The following is a 25,569-nucleotide window of genomic DNA, read 5'->3' on the forward strand; positions in this document are numbered from 1 at the left end:
GGACAGGTGCTACCGGGGTAGGGCAAGCTCAGCATGGGAGAGAGGTCAGCTGTGATTCTGACTGGGCACATTTTCACTTTCTGTAGCTGTGTAACCTGCCCTCCATGGGAGGCAGCCTGGCCACCACGACTCTCCTTGGCAAGCTGGTGGATGCCATTCCTGGTTTGGCGGATGATCTTGTAATGGAGCACGGTGAGTTTCCTGTGGAGAGGGTGGCTCCTACCCTTTCCAGCTTTGCTCAGATTGCCACTTGGGTGCCCTAGTCACTGTGTATGTGCACACGGGAAGGCATTGCTTTCCTCATCTAGTCTTCACATTTGCAGAATGTGCTTCATATTGGTTAGTTTGAAAAAGGCCAGTTTCCTGACTCTGGTCTTGGGCTTTTTGTTGTTGTTGTTTTGGGTTTTGTTTTGTTTTGTTTGTTTGTTTTTTTGGAGACAGGGTCTTACTACATAGTCCAGTGTGGCCTCGAACTCAGATTTCTCCCTCAGTATACTGAGTACTGGAATTAGAGGTGTGCACTACAATGTGTGGCTCTTTACTTACCTTTAAGGTGAACAGATTAAGGGCTTACCATGACCTTCCTTTTGGGTGGGAAGATGAATTAATTCTGAGACACAAAGCACTCTTGCATTTTATTTATGTAATTTAGAGTGTGTGTGGTGTGTGTATGTGTGCAGGTGTGTGTGTACAAGCCACAGAGAGTTAGTGGAGTTCAGAGAACAACTCTTGGGAGTCATTGTCTCCTGCCACCTTTTGGGGTCTAGAGATCAGACGCAGCCTGTTAGGTTTTCAGGCAGGCCTCTTCCCACCGAGCAATCTCACAAACCTTAAAGCACTTAAAAAAAAAATCAGTGAAATGTAAACATATATTTCCCAGAGGATTGACCTTTACATTTTTTCATTTTTGTTTGTTTTTGAGACAGGGTTTCTCTGTGTAGCCCTGGCTGACCTGGAACTTGCTCTGTAGTCCAGGCTGATCTCGAACTCAGAGATTCACCTGCCTCTGCCTCCCACGTGCTGGGATTAAAGGTATATGCTACCACCGCCTGCCTATCCTTTTAACTTTCTCCTTGGGTCTGTAGGAAACATTTCTTGTAGGTGATCTGGTAAATCACTACTGTCTTGGTGAGATGAGAGCTTGGACTTTTATTTTTCTAAAAGAAATGTATCTATGTAACGTTGTTTATGTGCATGCCTGCATGAAGAGACAGTGAAAAGCCTGAAGGAGCATCATATCCCCCGCAGCTGGAGTTATAAAGTGGTTGTGAGCACCTTGACATGGGTCCTGGGACCTGAACCCAGGTCTTCTGCAAGAGCAGTAAGTGCTCTTTACCACGGAGCCATTTCTCTAGCGCCCTGTTTGGAGGTTAATATGGCAACTGGAGTAGGATGTCTTGCTTGTGGCTAGAGAGATGGTTCATGGTTAAGAGGACTGAAGGCCACTCCCTAGTACCCACAGCTGCCTGCTGCTCTGTATCTGGCACCCTCTTCTGTGTCCCTTGGGCACCTGCCACCTGCATTCACACGCACAAACCCACCACAGACACATTAAAAAATAAAACTTAACTCTGGAGGGAGAGGCAGGCAGATCTCCTGAGTTCAAGACAAACCTTTTCTTGGGGGGGGGGGGGAGACCAAAAACAAACAAACAAAAGCAGTAAAAGACTTCTTGGTTGCTTTCTGGACAGGCACCTTGATGGAGCATCTGTTGAGGGGGTTGGTTTACCCCAATGAGGGGGTGCAGGCTTCCATCTGTTACCTCTATGGGAAGCTCTACTCCTCTCCCATGGCAGCTGAGATGCTTTCTGGCCATTTCCGGGAGAAGCTGTGTGCCGTCTTCCTTTCTACGCTGGACAACGCCCAGTCAAAGGACCTACAGATCAACTGCTTGGGTAAGACAGTGAGTGTGTTAGAGACTAAAGGGAGAAGTGTTTGCGTTTGAGAGCTTATGGTTCTGGCTGTTGTAGGTGGGGCGAAGGTTTGAGCATTGGAGAGGGCCGAAGGCAAGCTTGGGAGATAAGACGAATGGAGTGTGTGAAAGATGCCTAGGCTTGGAGTGCCATTTCAGAGAAGCTGTCATTGGGAGGAGAAGATGGGGGAAATGGAAGTCTTTTTGCTTTGGGTCTTTGCTGCCTGAACTTGCCGCCAAAGTGAATTGTTATACCACACAGTTTTTTCCTATAGAGTCATTTTTCTAGTCTGAAAAACCTATGACCTCTTCTGGCCTCCAGGATAAAGTCTGGGTCTCCTGAATGTTATATAGGCTTCTTCCCTTTTCTCCTCCCCCCCCCCCGCATATATATATTCTCCATATAGATACTGAGACAATGTCTCTGTATATAACCTGGGCTTGCCTTCAGCCCTGTCTTCCAGACCTGTGCCACCATGCCTGGCTGTTGAAGGATTTTAAGAGCCTCAGCTTAGCCTTCAGGTCTCTTGTTCTGCTCTTTACATGAATGCACACGGCCTGGTGGATGCTCCTGAGTCGTCAGATGTATTTTATCATGTTTGTCGGTACCTGTGATTGGGCTGTACACCAGCTCTGGTTTTCACTTTTCAAACAGTGTGGACTGATCCTGTGATAGGTCACTGAGTGTGGGCTGGTTTCCGAGCAGAGCTATGGGGAAACACAATCCATTGTGACAACAGCTTCTTTACACAGTCTAGGCCAGTGGTTCTCAACGTCCTAACACTGCCACCCTATAATATAGTTCCTCATGTTATGGTGACTCCCAACCATAAGATAATTTTATTGATACTTCATAACTAAATATGATAATGTTATGAATCATAATATAAATATATGCTATGCAGATATATATGCAGATATATATGTATACACACACACATATATATACATATCTATATATATCTGATATCTGACCCCTGTGAAACGGTTGTTTGACCCCCTAAAGAGGTCACGACTCACAGGTTGAGAACTGCTGGTCTGTGCAAGAGCTCTCGTAGGAACAGTCTAGCCACTCAGGGAGTACTAATTCTGAGTCAGGCTGTGTGCTGGACCCTTGGGTTAGCAACTCCTATCCTGTAGGAACTCATGGGCCATGTGATGGACAGACATGGCCAGCTAGAGTACAGCGTGGCGTCCTGACATAGAGATGCAGGAGGGATGAGGGGACAGAGGACAAGAGAGACTTCCTAAGGAAAAGATGCTGGGACTGAGGCCTGCAGTGTGTACGAGTATTGGAGTGGGGGGGGGGCAGGGAAAAGAGCAAAAGCACCAGGTATGAGGCAGCCTCGGAGTGTGGCACCCTGTGATAGGGCAGCACTGGAGTTAGAACATAATAGCGTTACAAGGGGCATTAGCCCAGAGCTGGCCTAGGCAGAGATGAGGGCAATCTCAGCCGATGGTGCTTTTTAAATTCTATTTCGTCTCTGGAGCCTTTCCTTCCCTTTCCCCTCAAACAGGTATGCAGTTATATTCTTCTTTTTTTAGATTTATTTTATGTGTGTGGCTGTTTTCCTTGGCTGTATGTCCATGTATCACATGCATGAAGTTCTTGCAGAGTCCAGAAGAGGGTATCAGCTCCCCTCGCAATGCAGTTACAGATGGCCACTGTGGGAGTTGCAGATGGTCACTGTGGGTGGTGGCGCCCCTGAGTCGGTGGGCCTGGGCTGGTTGAGGAAGCAAGCTGAGCAAGCCAGGAAGCAGCATTCCTATGTGGTCCCTAGCCCTTGTTCTGCTTGAGTTCCTGCCCTGACTCTCCTCACTGATGAACTCTGACAGGGAATTATAAGATGAATAAACCTTCCTCCCCAGGTTCATTGTTTTCTCACAGCAGCAGGGAACGAAACCAGGACACTATTGAGTTCCTGGACTCCTAGGCCTTATAGTTCGTAGGCTCCGCTGAGCCTTGCAGAAGGAAGGTGGGCTGCAGAAAGCGAGCCAAGCTGATGCCTAAGCATTCCAACCACACTTGATATTTACAGAGACCTGAAGAAGTCTCGCAGGTTATGTCTGAGTGAGGTCTTTTGAGAACTCTGGTGCCCTTTCTGACCTCCCTCAACCCCTCTGCTTCCTAGGTTTGCTAAGGCAGCTGCTGAAGTATGATCTCTTTGTGTCCCTGATCATGAACAAGGCTGTGCCGGTGGAGGGTGCTGAGAGTGTCGAGCGGCCATCGAGAGAGACCTCACTCCCTTTGGTGCTCAAAAAGGTAGTGGTGGGCCAGGGTTTGTACCTCAGCTACCGAGCCTGTGCTTAGCGTGTGAGGCAGGATGAGGATCAGGAATGCAAGGCCACATGAGGTCCTGTCTCAAAATGACAATAGCAGTAAAATTAAAGAAGCAGGAAAAAAATTAAAACACAAAGCAAAACCAAACCAACCTCCCTCAAAACAACTGAGTTTTGATGGGACAGACATGCTGGTTGTGGGGGCGCCTTTACATTTAGAGTTGTCCGACCTGTGCTTCTGCCTTGCTGGGCTTTGCCTCCTCTTGTCCATGTGGCCTGGAGTCTGAGGATCTGCTGAGCAGACTCATCGGACTGAGTGTTTCCTTATACAGCAGTGACTTCTTACACTGAAAGGCCACAAAACAAAAGTAAAAAGGGAAAAAGCACACATGGTGGGGACCGAGGGAAACCAGACACAAGTTTTTAGAACCCTCTCAAAGCGAGGACACACAGAGTGTTATAGCTCAGTCCGTTTGGAAAACAGATGGAAGGTCTTTATGTTCTCCTGCGGAGTCTTGCCCAACGCAGGGTGTTCTCGAAGGTACCGTTTGCCTCCCACATGTGAGTGTCTAGCTCTTAACTCCAGCGGAAGGGAGGCAGGTGCTCAGCGCGTACATTGCTAACATAGGTCAGTCGGAGCCGCTCTCACCAGCCTTGGCAGGAGTAGCGACCCTCCCAAAAATCCAGTTCCAAACCCAGCCGAACGAAGTTCAGCTTTGCCGACAGCTCTCTCCAACAGCAAGAGCTCTAGGCTTGTCACCCTAACTCTTCTTGACACACTCAGACAAGGGATGAGCACAGTGGTGGGATCCGCTCTCCCTGTGTAATGTGACAATTGGCAGATGCCCAAGCCAGACAAGAGCTTTTGTTACTGAATTCCTGTTTCCGGGCTGGGTGTCCCTGGTGGATTCCACGGTGTAGCCTTCAGCCTGTTCTCACCTGTGGTGTTCAGAGACTGCTTTCCATAATCTATAGCTCTCCCTGTGACAGTACCATGAGGTATGGGATCTGTGATGATTTAGGCTTCTGTTCTAAGGCACGTAGTAAGTAGGCTGGGTCCCCCTGGTCCTCTCAGTGATGTGACTGGGAACGTCTTGCTGCTTCTCCAGTTTCTCCTGTCCAGAGATGAGATCCTGCAGGTGGCCAGCTCCCACTGTATAACAGCAGTGCTGGTCCATTCCCCTGCCAAGCATGCTGTTGCCTTCATTCATGCTGACATCCCAGGTATGGGAATCCTCTAACCTTCTTCTTTGGGGATTCCAGGGTTCTGCCCAGAGCCTTGAGGTTGCGGCGACTGTGGCTTCATCAGTTATCTTTGGCATCACACTGGAGCATGGGATCGGCTGTCTATAGAGTAGGCTTGCTCACATCTGATGGACTTGAGCGGGTTGTTGCTGACTTTTGTCATGACTTTTGGGGAGTGGCAGAAGACCTGAGACAAGGAGGACAATGGTTTGTCTAGGAGAGTGGCAGAGCCAGAGGATGTAAGCCTCGTGGTTGGCGTAGCTGTCACACATGCCGGCCCTCATCTTGTCAGTTTATTTTTTGTGGTCAGTATTGTTGAAATTACTTAAATCTCAGCCCAGGGTTTCTATCCCACCTTCATTATTGAGTTCCCAGATGAAACATACATCGCCTTTATATTTTTAATAAGCCTTAGCACAATAGCACTTAGCACTTAGCAGCTGCCTCCCCCCCAAACCCCATACTGTTAGAATCTACTTTCCTATGGCTAACCCCAAGTTATGAGTTACTATTCCATCTGGGTTGCTCTTAACTCCAATTGGACAGCTCACAGGGCTATGCTCTTTTGACCTTTAACCCATGGCAGTGTCACCTTCCTCTCCTGCACTTTCTTCTTCCTTGTGCTCAGGTCAGGGTCTCGGACCCAGGGCCTTGCAAGTGCCCAGCAGGCAGGCACTCTGTCACGGAGCTGTGTCCCCAGCCCATCATCATTTTATAGATTATGAAATTGATCTTTCCTAGAAAAGACACAGACATATGTGCATGGAGACAACTCCACGGTACTCACCAGACCAGTGTGATCATATACATCCTTTTCGATAGAGAAGTAGGAGAATGCGGAAAGTACACAGTTTTGAAGGGCTATAGATGATGACTGAGGAGAACGAAGGTTCAGAGAAGGGAGGGGATGTTCCAGACCCACAGGGTCCTTGGCAGAGAGGTGCCGTGTGGCGAAGGCTGAAACACAGCAATGTTCTTTATTCCTGAGCTGTGTTGATGTATGTCTGCCTGTCCTGAGCGTTTGAAAACCCAAAGTTTCAGTCTCTGCCAAGCACAAATGGCCTTCATTGTTACTGTGGCTTCCTCTGGTCTTCTGTTTCCCCATCTCTTAAAAACAAAACAACAACAACAACAACAACAACAACAACAACAACAACAACAACAACAACAAAACCTTCCTGGCCCCGCAGACACTTTGAAGGTTTGTCTGTGAGTTGTCAGCTTCTCCTGGAGAAGGAAGTGTAAACAGAGGAAAGGAGACAGACCTGATGGAGTTGAAGCCCTCCAGTCAGTTTAAGGGCCGTGATCTCCAGACGTCGCTTACTGTTTTCTCCTCTCCCCTGCCAGAGTTCCTCTTTGAGCATCTTTCGTCTTCCAGCGAAATCCTTGTCTGGTCCAGCTACAACTGCCTGATACTCCTGGCAGAAGAACCACTCTTCTTTTCAAAGTGTCACACAGTGTATGGTTGGTAGTGTGGACCCTGTGCTCACTCTGGGTTCATGGACAGCACTTTAAGATTGGGTAGCAGCATCGGAGGCTGTGGGGGTGGGAGGGCATGCCCTTTAGGGGGGTGAAGCTTGACTGATTACATGTGTAAACATTCTGTTGAGACTCTTCATCAAGGGAAGGCCATTCTCATTAACCACTAGATGAATTCTAGCTTCTCATTAAGCAATTTCAAACAGAACCAGCCTTGGATTCAGTCCTTTGTATGCTCTGGATATCTGTCCATCTAGTTAGTCTCAAGACTTTTCTAGTTCTTCCTTTCAGTGTCTTGAAACAATCTTTTTCCTTTCCATACTAATAATAGTCTTTATTTGGGATCCACAAAACCACATCCGGGTTTTTAGACTGGAAATAGCCAATATCTACCTCTGCCTCTGAGTGCTGGGATTAAAGGCTTGCACCCCCACTGCTCAACTTTTGCTGTTTCTGGGACAGTATTTCTCTGTGTAGCTCTGGCTGTCCTGGAACTCACTCTGTAGATTAGGGTGGCCTCGAACACAGAGATCCCCGTGTCTCAATGTGCCCCACCACCACCCATCTATTTTTTGTATTCTGTGTTTCTTATCTGTGTTGGGTACCAGATTGGGACCAGGAAGTTTAGAAATACATATAACATGGCCTCTTATCCTAAGAAAGAGAGAGAAGTGTGAACAGACACTGTTCACACATTAATACAACTTAATTCAAGATTTTCTAAACAGAAGCAAAAGGAGCTTAGCAGAGGTTCACAGCTCTTCCTGGATGGAGATGCAGGGCTTCTGGAGGAGCAGAGGCTGGAGCTAATTCTTCTAGGAGAAAAGGAGGTGTTAAGTGGAAAAGATGTGACTTAATCAGTAGGGGGTCAAAAATATCTCATGTGCTGTGCTTGAGTCTGCACTGGATGTTGAAGGACCAAATGAAAAATGAGACCTGCCCTTGAAAATGTGGTGGATAGGCCCCCTGAACTTCTTCAGCCAGTACTTGGACTCAGGGCTTTAGCGTGAGAGGCAGGCACACTGCAACTGAGCAGTGGCCATAGCCCTGGTCTCACAGGGTCAGTTCAGCCTTGTCAGGGTCTTTCACGAGGGTCCCATAGCTCGTAGGTGCTGTTTAGAGTGTGTCACCTCTCCTGGGTAGTTCATGAAGAACCACAGGACACTGATCCCTTGTCTGTGGCATGTTATCCTGAGGCAGGAATTGAGGCAGTGGTCAGGAGCCTACAGGGAAGCATGCAGATGACCAACACTGAACTGCATAAGCAGGGCCTGCTGCTATTCGCTGAAATTCTGACTCGGTAAGCAAGGGTGTGCTGGCGGGACTGGGAAAGGAGAGGTGAGCACTTACTCCTGTGGGGCCGGGGATGAGTCATTCATCCATTTCCCATCTACCGTTTCATAGGCAGCCAGAGGAGATCAGGCTGTTCACAAGCTCAGCCATGTGCAGAGATGCCAGCCATGCCCTCCAGGAGGCCGTGAGCAGTCCTGTGTTAGCTGTGGCTGCAGAAGCACTGAGAGCCATTTCAGCTTTTCTGAGGTGAGAAGCTCACCTGAATGTACCTGCTGATCTGTGGAGACCAGGGAGTTCCTAGGGATGCGTTCTTGCATCATTGTCATCATTTATGGTCATCACTGTTTTGTTGAGACTGGGTTGCATAGGATAGCCCAGGCTGACCTAGAACTCACTATGTAGCCCAGGTTAGCCTCAAACAGTAGTTTTCTGTTCTCTGTTTCTAAGTGCTAGGATTAGGCATGAGCTCCACTCTTTCTTTCTTTCTTCCTTCCTTCCTTTCATTTTCTCTCTCCCCTCCTTCTCTTCCTTCCTTCCTTCCTTCCTTCCTTCCTTCCTTCCTTTCTTCTTCTTCTTCTTTTTTTTTTTTTTTTGGATACAAGATTTTTCTATGTAACCCTAGCTGTCCTAGAACTCACAATGAACTCACAGAGATCCTCGTGCATCTGCCTCCTGAGTGCTGAGATTAAAGGCTTCCACTACCATGCCTGGCTTCTATTTGTTTTTGAGGCAAGGTCTGGTGTAGTCCAGGCTGGCCTCAAAACTGCTGTGCAGCCTACGATGACCTTGAATCTCTTAGCATCCTGCCTCAGCCTTCCGAGTACTGGGATTATACCAGCCTGTGCCACCTCACTCAGCTAACTGGTTTTGGAGGCGATGTGATGTTTCCTGATTCTCATTCTCTCAGCAGCACCTCCACCCTAGTCCTCTCTTCTACTTTCCAAGGTTAGTTAGGCTTTAACTTTATTTTTACATTGTAAAGGTTGTTAATATTTATAGTTTCTTCCTTCCTTATATTTAAGTCTTTGTGATTCAACTCCAGGGTGGTTCTAAAAATTGAAACAAAAAAATAGTAACATTTACATTACAATAACTTGAGTCTATGTCTCTTTCCTTTTGTGGTTCCCTGAATTTGAGTCTCTAAATCTGGAGTACGAATCCCAGGGTAGATGAGTAAACCCACATACATAAGTGCCAGAGGTAGAGTAAAAGCAGTCAGGCGGGCTCCCTGCACAGGCAGGCAGAGCAGGCTCCCACAGGCCTGTGCTGCAAGAGGCAGGTGGTGGCATTTGAGCTGTGTGACAGGGCTAAGAATACAGGTCGGGGACAGACAGGGTTGGAAGATGCAGGAAAGCATTGGTGTCCTGAGGGTGCTGCAGTTACTTCAGTGAGTGGGTTAGAGGAAGGGGCAGCCTTGCTGCAGAAAAGCTGTCTGGTCAGGATTGTGGAGAGAGTCAGGAGGGATGGGAGAGAGTCATTAATGTGTGCCCGATTCTGAGGGATTTACTTTATCCCCTAGACTGTTTACTGAAGTGCTCCCTCTGAGGTGAGCAGGCTCAGGAGCTCTCTGGGGAACAGTTAGAAGAGAGGATGAATAAGATGAGCTGTTCAAAAACCAAATAAATAACAACAAAAATGATGGACCCAGGGCTTGATGACCTGAGGGGTCAAAGTTAGAGGTCCCACGTGGACACGGCCGTGCACCCCTGTCATCCCAGCCACTTGGGAGACTGAGGCAGGAGGCTTGCTTGAGATCAGCGAGAACCCAAACGCATGGGCTGGCAAGATGGCTCAGTGAAAACACTGCTGTCTGTGCCTGGCAGCCCGAGTCTGCTCCGCAGAAAACCATGTTGGAAGGAGAGCCTCACTCCTGAAAGCCGCCCTCCGTCTCCTCGTGTGCACTCTGATGCTGCTGCTCACACGGATGTCACACACACTAATCAGTACTGTTTAAAGAAACAGTCTGCAAAACGTACCCTGTCTCAAAAAACAGAACAAAGAAAACAAAAGGTTGGGCTGCAAAGATGGCTCAGCGGTGAAGAGCACTGACTGTTCTTCCAGAGGTCCTGAGTTCAGTTCCCAGCAACCACATGGTGGCTCACAACCATCTGTAATGAGATCCAATTCCCTCTTCTGGTGTGTCTGAAGACAGCTTACAGTGTACTCATATACATGAAATCAATCAATCAAACAAACAAATAAATAAATAAAATTTAAAAAAGAAAACAAAAGGTTTTCAGAAAAAAGGGAAGGAAAAGCCAAGCCTAAACTTATGTGCAATTGGCTGAGAACTTAATAGGACGCCAAATCGATCATTCGGTGTTCAAAAGGGACCCAGGGATGAGAGATCATTCCCTGGTTACTCTCCTGAGTTTAATCCACTCCTCCCAGCGTTCATGTCTGTGCACAGCCTATGAGTGTGTCTTTTGTGGATACTGTCAAATTAAGACAAAGCTATAGCAGGGGTTGCAAAGTCAACGACTACTGTCTACATTATGAGCTGGAATGGTGGCGCTTACCTATAATCCTAGCACTTGTGTGGTGGAGATAGAAGGATTAGGAGTTCAAGACCATTTTCAGCTACATAGGGAAAGTTTAGGTCATCCCTGGCTACTTGAGACACTGTCTCAACATGATGGTTGAGTGCCTATAATCTCAGTACTTGGGAGCTTGAGATAAGAATGTCTGAGAGTTTGGGGCTAGCCAGGGCTACATAGTTCTAGGTCATCCCAAACTACAGAGTGGGACCCTGTTTCAAAAGGTTGGGGTGGAAGACTGGGGCTGGAGAGATGGCTCAGTGGTGAGGAGCACTGGCTGCTCTTCCAGAGGATCCAGGTTCAGTTCCCAGTGCCTACATGGTGGCTCACAACTGTCTGTAACTGCAATTCCTGGGGATCTGATGTCCCCTTCTGGCCCCCAGAGTTACCAGGTACCACTTGTTGTGCACATACATACACGCAATGGAAACATCCATATGTATAAAAATAATTCTTTAAGGGGGTGTGATTTGGTTATATGGTGACATAGGGTGGGGGGAGAGATATCGTTGTGAAGATGAGCAGAAATCAGAGCAGTGTCAAGGAAGGCCAAAGATTTCCAGCAACTACCAATAAGCCAAGGCAAGAAAGGTTCCTCCTAAAATGCTTGGGGTTTGCAGGTAACGCACAATCTTTTAATATTGTGGCAAGACATTGTGTCTACAGAGTCGGAGTTGAGAACTACACAGTTTAAAATCCCATAGCATCTTAAGCATTATGGTTGGTTTAATGACAACTTCTCAGAAATTAGAACCCCTGAACTGTCCTGGCTGTCTTGATTGATGTGTAGAACGAGACCCTGCCCTAATGGTGGGTGGCACCATCTGGTAACAGCTCAGATTAAAGAGGGTATGCCAAAAGAAAGGCCTCCCCTTGGCACCCTCATTGGTTTTCCTAATATGAATGAGCCCCAGAATCATCCTGTGATATTCTTTGCTGTTAACTTCCTTCCACAGATGGCAAACGTGGTGAGGACAGAGGGTAAGCAGGTAAAGAGAGCTGTGCATCTGCTTGGGACTCGCTTACCTCTCTGAATGTCTTGTCTCTGGATGCAGGAAGGACCATCAGAGCTCTCTGCCTGTGCAATACAGAGCACTTCGTGCCTTGCTCGAAGCCATGCTGAGCCGATGTATAGAGTTTTCGCAGACCCCTCTGAACAGGAGGTCCCTGGTCAGTGAACTGCAAACACATTTCTTCTGCAGCCCCGCTCCAATGTCTGTCTGTCTGTCTGTCTGTCTGTCTGCCTGCCTGCCTGCCTGCCTGCCTGTCTCTCCTGCGATCATCAGCATACATCACCATGCTTATCTTAATTTGTTAGGGGGTTGTTTGTTTATTCTGTAATACTGAGGGTTGAGCCTCGGGCCTTGTGTATGCCAGGCAAGCACTTCACCCCTGAGCTATGTCTCCAGCTCTTTGTATTTAAGAGCAATTTGTATGTTACCCTATCTTCTGTGCCGGTTTACAGGCTTAAGGGTAGCTATCTCCGCTTTGATGGCTGAAGAAACTGACTCCACAGGTGATAAGTCACTTCTCCACCAGTGAGATGAGCCAGTCCAAGCCAGCATAAATTATTAAATGCAGGTTTATTGGGAAGCTGCCCTCAGGGAAGTTCAGTGGCCACAGGGAAGGAGGCCAGGGAAGTCACCGTGGGAAGGAAGAGAGAGAGGAGGGGGAAAAGAAAGAGAGAGAGAGAGAGAAAAGAAGAAGGAGAGAACAGGGAGACCAAAACGTCTTGATTATGTCGGGAAGAACCTCTGGGGGAAGGGCAGCCCATCCCCTGGGCTGGAAAGTTCAGGGCTTTGAACAGGGTATGCCAGGTTGAACTGAGGGATGCTGGGAGAACCTGGAGGCTGGGTCTGCTTTGATATGTAAAATATGCACCCAGTCCCTCATTCCAAAGACAAAATATGGTTAACCCCATGCCCCTAAGAACCTCTAGAAGGGTTTTTGGTCTATTATACACAGAAGGCTGGTGCAGGCAGGTGAATGATATAGCCTTTTTCTCTAAAGACAAGAGTTTCAAAATACCTTAGCAAGCAAGGTTTATACCTACAGGCTGCTGAGGTAGGAGGTTGAAGAGTTTGAAGCGGGCCTCGTCTATGTGTCTCAAAATGACCTTACTAGTATCTAGTACTAATAATACTAGTACTGAGCTTGGTTAATCACATTTTTTCTTGTGTTTTTGTTTGTTTGTTAGTTTTTGTGCTGTTGGGAATCAAACCCAGAGCTTTATGAATAAAAGGCAAATATCCCAGACTTAAGCCGTGTCCCTAGCCCTGCGCTGCAGGCGTGGCAAACATTCTCACAACATGAAGACTGGATGCTTTAGGATCTTAGAGAGAATCTGACTCGTGTGTACTGTGTTGTAATAATTGGTTCTTAGTGGTCCATAGACTTAGGATATCAGGAAAGATGCTCTCAGTGTGACTGTTAGGTTTTCAGGATTACATTTCTCATACCTGCTAGGGTGAGGATTGTCTTGTGTTATGGAGCATTGGACAGTTACTCGGGCTGTATCATTCACCCGCCTGGGGTTAAACGTATCCCCTCTGCTATTTTTTAATTGAGCTACTGAGACTTGTGATGAGTAGCTCCCTTGGAAGCTAGGCGTGATCCCTTGGAAAGTTGGGCATATAGGAATGGCTGACCGCATTAAGGACGGAAGAGGTCTGCGGCATCCAAGCCTAGGCTGGCACACAGAGGGGCTGTGTGACTCAAGCTCTTCTCTCCTCACCCTAGGGCCATGCTTGCAGTAGAAACTCAGAGAAGGCCACACTTCGAAAGGGGAAGTTCCTCCTGAGCACCCTGGAGAGCTTTAGAAATGCCTGCAGGTGAGAAGCCCTCTGCAGCCTGAGGCTGGAGAGCAGGAACTGGTGGGGGTGACGCAAAGGGGAAAGCAACACTTGGCTTCTGTTGCTCTCCAGAACTGTGAAGGAACTTTAACTGGGGTTAAGGTGTGTGGAGGAAGGTTGAGGATGGTTAGCTAGGGGCAGAACGGTCCTAGATTCCACAAAAGCAACCACGTGACGCTTTTGCTGCTATACCATGAGATTATCTTAAAAACAACATTTAGGATTTATGTATTTTTATTTTAAGTATGTAGATGTTTTTCTTGAGTGTATGTCTGTGCACCATGTACATGCATTGCCCATGGATGCTAAGAGAGGCTGTCAGATCCCCTGGAACTGGAGTTACAGAAGGTTGACAGTCACTGGGTCCTGTAGAGGAGCAGCAGTGCTCTTAGTCACTGATGGAGCCGTCTCTTGAGCCGCCATGAAGTCATGCCATATCCATTATTGTTCATCTCCGAGTCTAGCCTAATGCCATCACTTCTTTAAACACAGTTCATATAAACAGATGTGGGTTTGGGTTTCGGTTTGTTTTGTTTTGTTTTTCAAGACAGGGTTTCTCTGTATACCTCTGCCTGTCCAGGAACTCATTCTGTAGGCCAGACTGGCCTGGAACTCACACAGATCTGTTTTCCTCTGCCTCCCAAGTGCTGGGATTAAAGGTGTGCAGCACCACCGCCTGGCACAAAAACAGACATATGTCATATCTGCTGAAGCACTAGTGAGAAGGGACAGAAAGAGTGACTCCTACCCACAAGGGGCTGACAGTCTCTGAGGGAAGGGATACTCTTGAGTGTATACGTGAATTCTCTGAGTTGGGTAGAATCCAAGGAAGGTGTTACAGGCAGAGAGAGAGGCTCCACAGCATGAGATGCCCAGGGGATACACAAAGGGGATGGAAGAGTCATGTGTGATGGGGCAGCAGAGACTTGGAGGGCTATGTAGCTCCACTGTCCTGGAGCGCACGCTCTAGACCAGGCTGGCTTTGAACTCAAAGATTCACCTGCTTCTGCTTCCCTGCTAGGATTAAAGGTGTGTGCCCCTACTGCCCAGCTCAATGAGGACTCCTAAAATTGCCCCCATCTAAGGGTAGGAATACTTACCCTGAATTCTGAGCTCAGTCCAACAGGGTGCATCTTCTCTTGTGGTGCATGTGTGTTATGTTAGTAAGCAGGCGTACTGATTTCTCAGGTTGGCTGTGGAATTCCAAAGTGAGCCTTCCGCTCAGGAGAATCCCTTCACAGCTCCCAGTGCAGAGAAGGAAGACACCTTGGAGGCCTTCTCAGAGTTTCTTCTCAGTGCCTGTGACTCCCAATGTATCCCGATGGTGATGGTAGGTTCTTTTCCACAGGCAGTGCGAACCTTGGGGACTACTCAGCTAGCCCTCAGGATCTTAGAAATGTTACTCTTGGAGCCACCTTTACATAGGTTGTAAAAATAAAATATGTCTCATTATAAAACTAATAGATTTATCTGGAGAAAAAGTTGAAACCAGTAACAACAAAATAATTAACACATAATGATTGTTTGTAATGTGCTTGTCTTGTAGTCACCGAGTAACTTTATCCTCTCTACCTGGGAGATGGGTACCAGAGGTCCACCAATGTCTGTCACCTGTGCCAGGCTTTACACATTCCAAGCAAGAGTCTGTTATTAAACTATACTCGTTAATGTTAAACTGATGTCTTTTTTTCCTACTGTTACAAAGCAAATACGTGCTGGGCATGAGGGTGCATGCCTTTGATCCCAGAGCTCTGGAGGCAGAGGCAGGTGGGATCTCTGAGTTCGAGGCCAGCCTCGACTGCAGAGTGAGTTCTAGGACAACCAGAGCTACACAGAGAAGCACTGTCTTGAAAACAAAGTGAAGGCAGCTGAATTCTATATTACTATTATAGTTGTTACTGTGATGAGAGAGTGTCACCCTGTATTATGACTTAGAAAGCACATTTGTACATTATAACTCATCTTTATTCCTAGACAGTAGGTGTTGCTGTTCTTATTTGGGAGGAGAGGATAGAGCAGAGGCAGGGCAGGTAAAGTATCTGCACTACAGCAATGACAGAGTTAGTCCTTAGGTGCAGGTGTGAGTTCGGATTCCCTAGCTCTTCTCGTGTCAATCGAATGAAAGGGGTCGTCTGCACTTGGTGGATTTGGTGCCAGCTTTGGAAGATGTCTTTTCTTCTTCAGAGCCTCAGACTTTTGTATTCTCACTTCTGGTGCTTTCAGAGGTACTCGGAGGAGGCCACGCCTCCAAACCTGATGGAGGTCTTCCTCTCCATTCTACACAGCCTCTTTGTCATCGTTCCTCACATGAAGGTGAAGTTCTCCAGGAAGCTTGGTAGGTGGCAGGTCACTGTGGGTGTCTGCAGGGAGGTGAGCATTGTGAGCCCTGTTGAGAGTGCTAAGAAAAAGTCTGTTCAACTGTATATCCTTTTCTCTGTCAGTGTTGAGTGGGAGGAAGATCACGGGGCAGTCAAAGCTACTAAAGCCAGTTTTCAATTTATTGATATTTTCAGTGTTGTCTTGAAGTCCAGGAGGCTTCAGTATTTGTAACACAATCCTTTCCCTTCCCTTCCCTTCCCTTCCCTTCCCCTTCCTTCCTTTCTCTCTCTCTCTCTCTCTCTCTCTCTCTCTCTCTCTCTCTCTCTCTCTCTCTCTCTCTCTCTCTCTCTTGTTTTCTTTCTCTTGAGACAGGGTTTCTCTGGGTAGAACTGGACTAACTGAACTGGAACTCACTCCATAGGCCACGATGACATTGGACTCACAGAGATCAACCTGACTCTGCCTGCCTGGACCCTCATTCCTTTCTCTTCTCTTCTCTTCTCTTCTCTTCTCTTCTCTTCTCTTCTCTTCTCTTCTCTTCTCTTCTCTTCTCTTCTCTTCTCTTCTCCTCTCCTCTCCTCTCCTCTCCTCTCCTCTCCTCTCCTCTCCTCTCCTCTCCTCTCCTCTCCTCTCCCTCTCTCTCTCTCTCTCTCTCTCTCTCTTTCTTTCTTTCTTTCTTTCTTTCTTTCTTTCTTAAAGATTTCTTTATTTTATGTATATGAGTACAATTATAGCTGTCTTCAGACACACCAGAAAAGGGCATCAGATCCCATTACAGATGGTTGTGAGCCACCATGTGGTTGCTGGGAATTGAACTCAGGACCTCTGGAAGAACCGTCAGTGCTCTTAACCCATGAGCCACCTCTCCAGCACCCCCATTCCTTTCATATACCATATCCCCTGAGACTGCAAATGATGTTTAAAATTTTTGCTTGGTTGTTTTTTTCTCTCTTTCTTTCTTCTTTCTTTCTTTCTTTCTTTCTTTCTTCTTCCCTCCCTCTCTTCCTCTCTCCTTCCCTCCTTTCCTTCCTTCATTTCTTCCTTCCTTTCTTTTCTGTCAAGATTTATTTTTAAGTTACATGTACTAAAAATTTATAAAAAATATGAAAAATATTTTAGAGATCATAAAAAATAAATTGTGTATGTGTGGGTGTGTGGGTGTGAGTGTATGTGCATATGTGTGTGTAGATGTGTGTGGGTTTGTAGATGTGTGAGTGTGTGGCTGTTTGAGTGTGTGGGTATGTGGATGTGTGTGGTTGTGTGGGTGTGTGTGGAGTGTGTGAGTGTGTGGGTATGTGGATGTGTGTGGTTGTGTGGGTGTGTGTGTGAGTGTGTGAGTGTGTGGGTATGTGGATGTGTGTGGTTGTGTGGGTGTGTGTGGAGTGTGTGAGTGTGTGGGTATGTGGATGTGTGAGGGTTTGTAGATGTGTGAGTGTGTGCTGTTTGAGTGTGTGGGTATGTGGATGTGTGTGGTTGTGTGTGTATGTGTGTGATTGTAGGTATGTGTATGTGTGTGGGTGTGTGTGGATGTGTGTGGGTGTCTGGGTGTGTATGGATGTGTGTGGATGTGTATTGGTGTGTGTGGATGTGTGTGGTTGTGTGTAAGTATGGATGTGTGGGTATGTGGATGTGTGTGGTTGTGTGGGTGTGTGTGTGTATGTGTATGTGGACTGTGTGAGTGTGTAGGTATGTGTGGGTCTGTGGATGTGAGTGTGTGTGCATGTGTGTGAATGTGTAGATGTGTGTATGTGGATGTGTGAGTGTGTGGATGTGTATGGGTGTGTAGATGTGAGTGTGTGGGTGTGTGGATATATATGTGTGAATGTGTGTGTGGATGTGGGTGTATAGATGTGTGAGTGTGTGGGTATGTAGGTGTTTGGATGTGTGTGTGAGTGTGTGTAGATGTGGGTGTGTAGTTGTGTGTGTGGGTATGTAGGTGTTTGTATGTGTGGATGTGTGTGAGTGTGTGGATGTGAATTTGTGGATGTGTGTAAGTGTGAATGTGTGAGTGTGTGTGTGAATGTGTGAGTATATGGATGTGTGTGGGTGTGGGTGAATGTGTGGGTGTGTGTGGGTGTGTATTGGTGTGTGGATGTATGTGTGCTCGTGTGTGTGTGTGTGTGTGTGTGTGTGTGTGTGTGTGTGTGTGAGTGCATGTGCAGGGCATGTGTTCATTATTGCAGGCAGAGGCCAGAAGAGGACATGGATTCCCTGGAGCTGGAGTTAGAGGCAAATGTGAGCCCCTTGATGTGGGTGCTGGGAGCAAAACCCCAGTCTTAGAGAGGGGACTGGGAAGGCTTACGGTGGGCCACAGTCAGCGGCTAAGACAGAAGCTGTCGTCAAGTCTCTGGTCTGAGATCCAGTCTCCTTCACATGGACAATTTACAGAGATGGAGATAAAGTGATAACTGTCGTCGCTGTTCTTTCCATATCTGAAACTGGATTGTTTTCTACAAAGATGAGACAAAGGCTGGCAGCAGCAATTTCCTTCCTGGTGCCTATAGCATGTACCAGACTATAATAGAACATAATCGTGAGAGATAGGAAATGAGCAGTCATCCAGCTGTTACCCTGATGTTAGATGTACTTATTCCCAACCTATGAGGTACAGACAGTCGGTCTCCTAAGTTAACTGCTACTAGATCCTAGTGAGCCATGTTCCATGATGGCAAAAGCAGTACTCTGACACCAGTACATGGAAGTTCTGTGACAAAACTACTTTTCTCTCACTTCACCTAGCTGATTCGTCATTCATACGACTGACCCTGGAGCTGAAGGCCAGGTTCTGCAGTGGCCAGAGGTATGTATAGCCCCTGGCAGAACCTAACAAGGGGCCAGAAAAAAAATTGAGCTGGCAAGTACAAGTGTCTGGTTGGTGTTTTAGTCATGGGACCCTGGTGTTTTGGAAAACAGTGTTAGCGTTGCCCAGCAATTGACACAGGAGCCGGAGGTGCTTCTGTAAGTTTAGTTTCGTCTGCTGTGGAAAGGCAATGCGTGAGTGGATAACTGTCACAGCAAAGCCGTGAGGGACCTGTCCTAATTTCATCTCTGTGACTGTGATAAAGCACCTGATAAGAACAACATAGGGGAGAAAAACAGCTAGTCACACTGTGCTGTTTGCTTCTTTCTTTCCTTTTTTGGGGGGAGGGGTGGAGCCTGGGCTGGGGGTCAAGGAGACAGATTCTCTGTGTAGCTCTAACTCTGACAGTTCTGGAACTTCCTCTGTAGATCAGGCTAGCCTTGACTTCACTCTTGCCTCAGCCTCCCAAGTGCTGGGATTAAAGGCATGCGCCACCACCCAGCTGCTTTCTTTATTCATGTATATAGTTCAGGATCCCCTGCCTAGAAATGGTGCCACCCACAGTAGGCTGAGTCTTCCTGTATCACTTATCACAGGTGGCTTTCCTTCCATAGCTGCTTTTAACAGACACCCACATTCGGGAGAATATTCAGGAATCTATCATGGCTCAAAGTCAAACTACAATTACATTTCTTCCTCTTCCTCCTCTTCCTCTTTCTCTTCCTTCTCCTCCTCCTCTTCTCTTCTTCCTCTTCTCCTCTGTCTCCTTTTCCTTCTTCCTCTTCCTCTTATTCTTCTTGTTGTTCTTCCTCTTTCTCCTCCTCCTCCTCCTTTTCCTCCTCTTCTATCCTCTTCCTCTTCTTCCTCATCTCCTCCTCTTCCTTTCCCTTCTCTTCTTGTTCTTCTTCCTCCTCTTCTTGTTCTCCTCCTTTCTTTCTCCTCCACCTTCTTCCTGTTTCTTTTCCTCCTCCTCCTTTTTCTTCTTGTTTTTTGTAAGTGCTCTACCCCAGGCTGGACTTGATGGCAATCCTCCTGCCTCCAGCTCCCAAGTGCTGAAATTACAGATATGTGCCACCATGTTTGACAGCTCCTTCTATTTGAACCACTTCTCTGCCCTTTATTTTTGTTTGTAAGCCTTTATGGCTTTCCTTATTTTATTTTTTGAGGAAATTTTTAGTGATTCCCATATGCCAAATGCCTCCTGCAAGTGTGGTAGCTGGTTCCATATTTACTTTTAAATGGTATTTAAATTTAATTTTTATTTTATGTTTATATGTATACCTACTTTTCTGTATGTGTGCAGTGCTCAGGAAAGTCAGAAGACAGTGTTGGAACCTTGGAACTATTGGTTGTGTGCTGTCCATCATGGGTGCTAAGAACCAAACCTGGGTCCTTTGCAAGATCAGCAAATACCCTGAACCACTGAGCACTCTCTCCAGTTCCCTTCCCCGACTATTTACTTTTCCCAGGCTCCTTAGGGTCTCCTCTGCGGTAGCTATGACTAGACTTGGCTCTGGTACAAGGCAGTGGTGTCTTAGCACATGGTGGGGTTAATGCTGTCAGAGCCAAAGCAGTAATGCTCTCTCTCTCTTTTGTTCTCGCTCTTCCTGTAAGTCACTCATCCCTAAATCAGGTGTGCTCCAGTTTCCTCTACTACATGTGCCTCAATCTCCTCCAAGCTCCAGAGAAGACAGAACCACTTTCCCAAGAAGGTAAGCTGGAGTGATCTGACCCCTCCCCAGTCCCACCACAGTTTTCAGTCTGAATGCCTCGAAGGCTGGCTCTGTGACAAGTCAATGCAATGAGACCTCTTGGGTTATGCTACACTGATGGACTCCTAAGATGGTTTCTAAGGAGATAGAATAATAGCATAGAAAAGGATGAGACCCAAGGCTCCTGGGGTATCAGACTCTTGAGGGTTGAGAAGGACGCGGAAGCTTAGCCAGTCTAAATCCTGTCTCCCAACTGCCTCCTCTACACAGTTCCCACACTAGTGCTTTGCTGGTCCACGTCTAGCCCAGAACTCAGCATTCCATTCCATTTCTTTGTTCGTTCCTTTATGAAATAGTTCTTGTACATCCATTGTGTGCCAGACTGTATTCCAGGTGCTGGTGGAAGAGCCGGGGGGGACAAAACCCTTTTCTACTCCAGTGAGAAAGGCAGGCATTGTACAATAGATGCAACACCAGAGATGGGTAGGATTATGAAAGAAATAGGAGTGGACAAAGGGATGGAGAAGGACAGAAGAGAGGAGGCTGGGCCAGATAGGGGGCCAGAGGAGAGCCATGAAGAACCAGGGCAGGAAGAGTAGTGGGTGCACGCCTCATGCCTGAGGCAGAGGTAGATAAAGCAATGGTCATGGTGTTATTTCCTGTGAAATTCCCATATTCTAGACTTCACACTTGGTATAACATAAGACAATCAATGTTTTATGTATTTGCTCAAATATTATCCTCTTCATTGGTTAGACTTGGTAGGACGTGTAGTTTTTCCTTTTGTCATCCCCTACTCCTGTCTCTCCCATCCACTTTCTCAAATACCATGCTAAGACAGACAGGAGTCCAGGCAAGCATTTCCATTACTTCCAATATGACCTGGGTTCATTCTTTATTACACCAGCCAGTCTGCGCTGCATGTTTCCCAGCAGCCTGCTGGTCAGCTATAACTTGCAGAGAGAAAGCCACCATGCCTCTGCTGTGGTGGCCCCAAACTCTTGGCAACCACATCACCATGGCCTCTTACAATTCCCTCATTTGTGAGAACAAAAGGAAGCCCCCCCGCCCCCCTTCCCTTGGGCACTGTGTGCTTGTCAGATCTCAAAGCCAGGGAGAAATATCAAAGTACCTCCTTCCCTACTGGAGGCTATATTTTCTTTCCCGTGGTCTCACAGTGAGGGATTACGAAGGTCAAGGGTACTCATACAAACACCTCGTTATTGTTTTCACTAAGGAGCGTCTTGGTAGAGAAGGAGTTGAATTGAAATTAGAATTCCTGATTGGGCGGAGCTACCACACTGTTTTGGGGGATTCCCTCTATGTGTTTAGGAGTTGGCCTCAACAGGACAGAGTCTTCCAGTTGGCTTTCAGTCTCCCATTCTCCAGCCCAGCTCCACCCACGCTGACATACCTGTCTGGGAAGCGGCAGCATCTTAACTCCACTGTTCTTCAGCTGTGGGCCTCAGACGTCAGTGTGTGTAGCAGTTGCCTTTGGTTAATGTAGGGTTAATGTAGAAAATAAGGCTGATATGGTAAATTTCCCAAAAAAGATGAAAAGCTCTAACTTTCTCTCTTCTTCCAAGATCCTTCTTTGTAAAACAGGTTCCATAAGAAACTGCTCCCAGGAGGAAATACAAGTAGGTTTTGTTGTTTTGGTTTGTTTGGTTTTTTTTTTTTTTTTTTTTTTTTTTTTTTTTTTTTTTTTTTTTTTTTGGTTTTTTGTTTTGTTTTGTTGTTTTTGTTTTTTTTTTGTTTTTTTTTTTTTGAGGCAGGATCTCACTATGTAGCCCATACATAGGCTACATATATACATATACATACATACGAAGGCTCGAACAGTCTAGCCTTCCAAGTCAGCCTCCTGAGTGCCATCCCTCTACATTGCCAGTATGCGGCAGAAACTGGGCGTGCCACCACACCCTGCTAAAGTGCTTCTCCACCCCACTGATGCTGCGTCCTTAAGCAGCAGCGTTTGGTGTCTTCCGCAGCCCAGCTGTGAATTATCCATGTGGCCTTGTAGTTCCTGATGATGTTCATTCCGAATAGAAATGTGTCCTCCAAACCTTGCTGCCTGCCCCTTAGGCTTTGCTCTCTTCCTTCCCTACCTGCTTTCTGCTTATCCTCTATCATTCTCTGCCCTTTAAGCTCCCCCTCTCCACCACACGTCCATGAGTCACTCTTCCCACGCTGGAACATGACACTGACCATCTGTCCTGTGATTGTCTTATCTAGCTCTTCCTTCACTGTCTCTGGTAGGTTTCACAGTCTGATCTAAAGTAGTCACTCAGTGAACACCTGTCAGGAATGAGTGAATGAATGCTGTCTGCGTCCTTCCACATGTTACGTTCAGGCTCTTCTGACAGGCTGAAAGCTGCTAAGGGAAGAAGACCCTCCAAGTCTCTCTGTGATACCCTCGGTGCCCTGTGTAACATCTACATGCTGTGGTTCTCGGGTGTCACTGCCTGCTCTCCTGTGTTCTCTTTGTGGCCTTCCCCTACCTGCTCCCTCCCAGAACTCTCTGCAGTGTCTGAGTTCCTTCAGCATGGACTGCCCCACATAAGCAGCAGGACCCCAGAGAGCCTTGCCTTCCTGTCAGATCGGCAGTATGTGGAGGAGGCCGCGCGCCAGAGACAGTACTGCATCCTGCTCCTCTTCTACCTTGCTCACATCCATGACGACAGGTCGGTACCCAGAGCTGGTGCTGGTGCTGAGCCCTGGGGCTTTGCTCGGTAGTCCAGTTCCATGCGATGGATATGTGTTTGTGTTATGTAAACACGTTCACCTACGCGCGTGCATCTGAGTGCATTTCTATTAGACAAGCGTGACAGTGCTTTGAACGTCTATACGGCACACTGTTTGTGCATGGTGTTGTCAGGCTGTGGGCATGCTGGGGAAGGACACTGAGTTGAGGGAGGATGGGACCAGACAGAATAGAAGGCTCTGCTGGCCTGGCAGCTGGCCCTTCTCACTCGGGCTCTCCTTGCTAAACAGGTTTGTCCCTGAGGTGGAACTCTTTGTGGCTGTGCAGAGTTTCCTTTTGTCTCTGCAGGACCAGGGTGAGTGCCCTCCACCAGTGGTCTGCAAAGCCTCCGTCTATCTGCTGGCAGTGTGCTGGGACAAGGACAGTGCACTGGGTGAGGTATGAACCAGAAGGGCATGTCTTGAGCTCCATGGGGATTATTCTGGGCTTCTGTAGCTGCCTGAGACAGAGGAGAAAGGCATGATGGGAAGAGTACCAGTGGCTTCTCATGTAGCAAGGCTGGATTGCAAGGTCTTTTTTACAAAAATAAGTAAATAAATAAATAAAAATTTTTGCTTTATTTTTTCCTAGCCTTCTGAAACATTTGAAAATCATTCATAGTTTTTGATAGGCTCTTTTTCTCTTAAATTCTTCAATACATATTTCCCAATAACAGCCTTCTACGTTGGGTGTGGTGGCCTATGTCTATAGTTACAGTATTTGAGAATCTAAGACAGGAAGATTTTGGACAGTTGGACTACATAGTACTCTCTGGGCCAATCTGGGTGAGGCTCTGTCTCAAACAAAGTCTAAGGATATTATAATATTACTCAGTCCTTGAGTCAGTAATCTAATTTCACTTTTTTTTGAGTGCTGGCATTTAATCTATTGCTTTAACATGCTATACAAACAATCTACCACTGAGCTGCAACCTGAGTCACCAAATTTTCTACTAAAACTAATAGTATCCTATATACTATTTTATATAATTATATAATATAATCCTATATACTATTTATATAATTTCCCCTAGTCTAAGATTTACTGCAGAACTACATCTCACATTTGCACTCTTTCTCTCCCTCCTTCCCTTCCTCCCTCCCCCCATCTTTCTTTTCTTTTCTCTTTCTTAAGACAAGATCTCTCTGTGTAGCCCTGGCTATCCTGGGGCTCACTGTGTACACCAGGCTGGCCTTGAACTCAGATATCTGCCTGCCTCTTCTGGGATTAGAGACATGTGCCATCACACCAGGCTAAACCACACATCTCAATTTTTTTCTTTCCCCCTTTTCATTCCATCTAGCCCCCACCCTACCATGGCAGCGACACAGCCACAGGCAGGTCTCCCCAACCTCTGCACTTGAGATGCCCTCACAGACACACTTGGGTATGCCTTACTAACCTGGGCATTTCCCAGCCAAACCAATCGTTTTGTTAATCTTCATTGTCAGGATTAGCTGAGGAATCTGAATGTTGGATCAATTTTCTATGGGAAAGGAGTAGGTGTTTAGGGTTTAGTAAACGATTCAACACACATCTGGCTTCTCCCTTCTGAGCCATGCCCTCTGCTGGTACACCTGCCCCCAAGCAGTCTGAAGCAGGAGACAGATAGAAATCATTGACAGGTGTCACGACAGGGTGTCGCTCCTCAGCCCCAGCGCTACTTTTATCTTGCACTGTTCTCCCTGCCCACCATGGGCATCTTTGCCATGCCTTGCAGGGCATCTAACAGCATGCTCTCACTCAACATAGCAGATGCCAATAGCACTTCTCCCAGTCATGGTAATCAGAGCTGTCTCCAGACTTCACCAAATATCACACAGGAAGCAAATGCACTCCAGGTTACTATTGAAAGGAAAGACTGGGGTTTTCTCATCAGGACCATTCAGATGAGCACTGCGCTGTCCTGGGGTGCTGAGATGCCAGTACATTTTCCTCAGTCACTGGTTATGCTGTTGGAGTTTCAGGTCCTCTGCAAAGTATGTTTGGTTGCTCTCTGTTACCTCCAGGCCGTGGTCAATGCAATCAGAAAATTCCTAGAGGGCATTTCAGACCTGCACCTGGTCTACACTCACCACCCACTCATGCTCAGGTTATTCCTGGTTTATCCAGGGCTGATGAGTAGGTTTGGGCATCGTGTCCTGGAGCTTTGGTTCTCCTGGGAAGAGAGCGGCTATGAGAACCTAGACGATGACGCGTCTCCTGGGCGTACCATCTTCCCCACCAACCTTGCAGCCCTGTTCTGGATGCTCAGGAGCACACCCAGCGTCCTGCTCATTTTACTGGTAGGTGCCCTCACTCGTTCCTGCATTCACAGACGCTAGGCCTTGGGAGATGTAACTCAGCTGAGAGAGTGCTTGCCTAGCATGCAGGAAGCCCGTGGCTTCAGCCCAGTTT

General features: G+C 47.1%; 2 protein-coding genes across 4 annotated transcripts in view; both read left to right on the top strand.

The window, feature by feature from the left end:
- Positions 1-5,433, top strand: LOC143434248 (meiosis inhibitor protein 1-like). The gene is made up of 4 exons (XM_076912310.1): positions 1-192; positions 1,692-1,895; positions 4,045-4,175; positions 5,302-5,433. The coding sequence occupies exons 1-4, from the start codon at positions 105-107 to the stop codon at positions 5,431-5,433; spliced, it is 555 nt and encodes a 184-aa protein (XP_076768425.1). The 5' UTR covers positions 1-104.
- Positions 5,306-25,569, top strand: part of LOC117719279 (meiosis inhibitor protein 1) — a 43,765-nt gene continuing 23,501 nt past the window's right edge. Inside the window, exons 1-13 of one of the 3 annotated variants that reach the window (XM_034517429.2) lie at positions 5,306-5,416; positions 6,785-6,901; positions 8,117-8,216; positions 8,321-8,455; positions 11,802-11,916; positions 13,486-13,577; positions 14,787-14,928; positions 15,822-15,933; positions 18,657-18,717; positions 20,332-20,429; positions 22,945-23,113; positions 23,424-23,571; positions 25,182-25,457. In XM_034517429.2, coding sequence (XP_034373320.2) covers positions 8,152-8,216; positions 8,321-8,455; positions 11,802-11,916; positions 13,486-13,577; positions 14,787-14,928; positions 15,822-15,933; positions 18,657-18,717; positions 20,332-20,429; positions 22,945-23,113; positions 23,424-23,571; positions 25,182-25,457 — 1,413 coding nt within the window. In that variant the 5' untranslated portion in view covers positions 5,306-5,416; positions 6,785-6,901; positions 8,117-8,151. Of the gene's footprint in view, positions 5,417-6,669; positions 6,902-8,116; positions 8,217-8,320; positions 8,456-11,801; positions 11,917-13,485; positions 13,578-14,786; positions 14,929-15,821; positions 15,934-18,656; positions 18,718-20,331; positions 20,430-22,944; positions 23,114-23,423; positions 23,572-25,181; positions 25,458-25,569 lie in introns of those variants that run through there. The other 2 variants (XM_076911693.1, XM_076911691.1) reach the window with 2 other exon arrangements.

The sequence above is a fragment of the Arvicanthis niloticus genome, chromosome 13 (genome assembly GCF_011762505.2).
Source record: "Arvicanthis niloticus isolate mArvNil1 chromosome 13, mArvNil1.pat.X, whole genome shotgun sequence".
Taxonomy (NCBI): Eukaryota; Metazoa; Chordata; class Mammalia; order Rodentia; family Muridae; genus Arvicanthis; species Arvicanthis niloticus.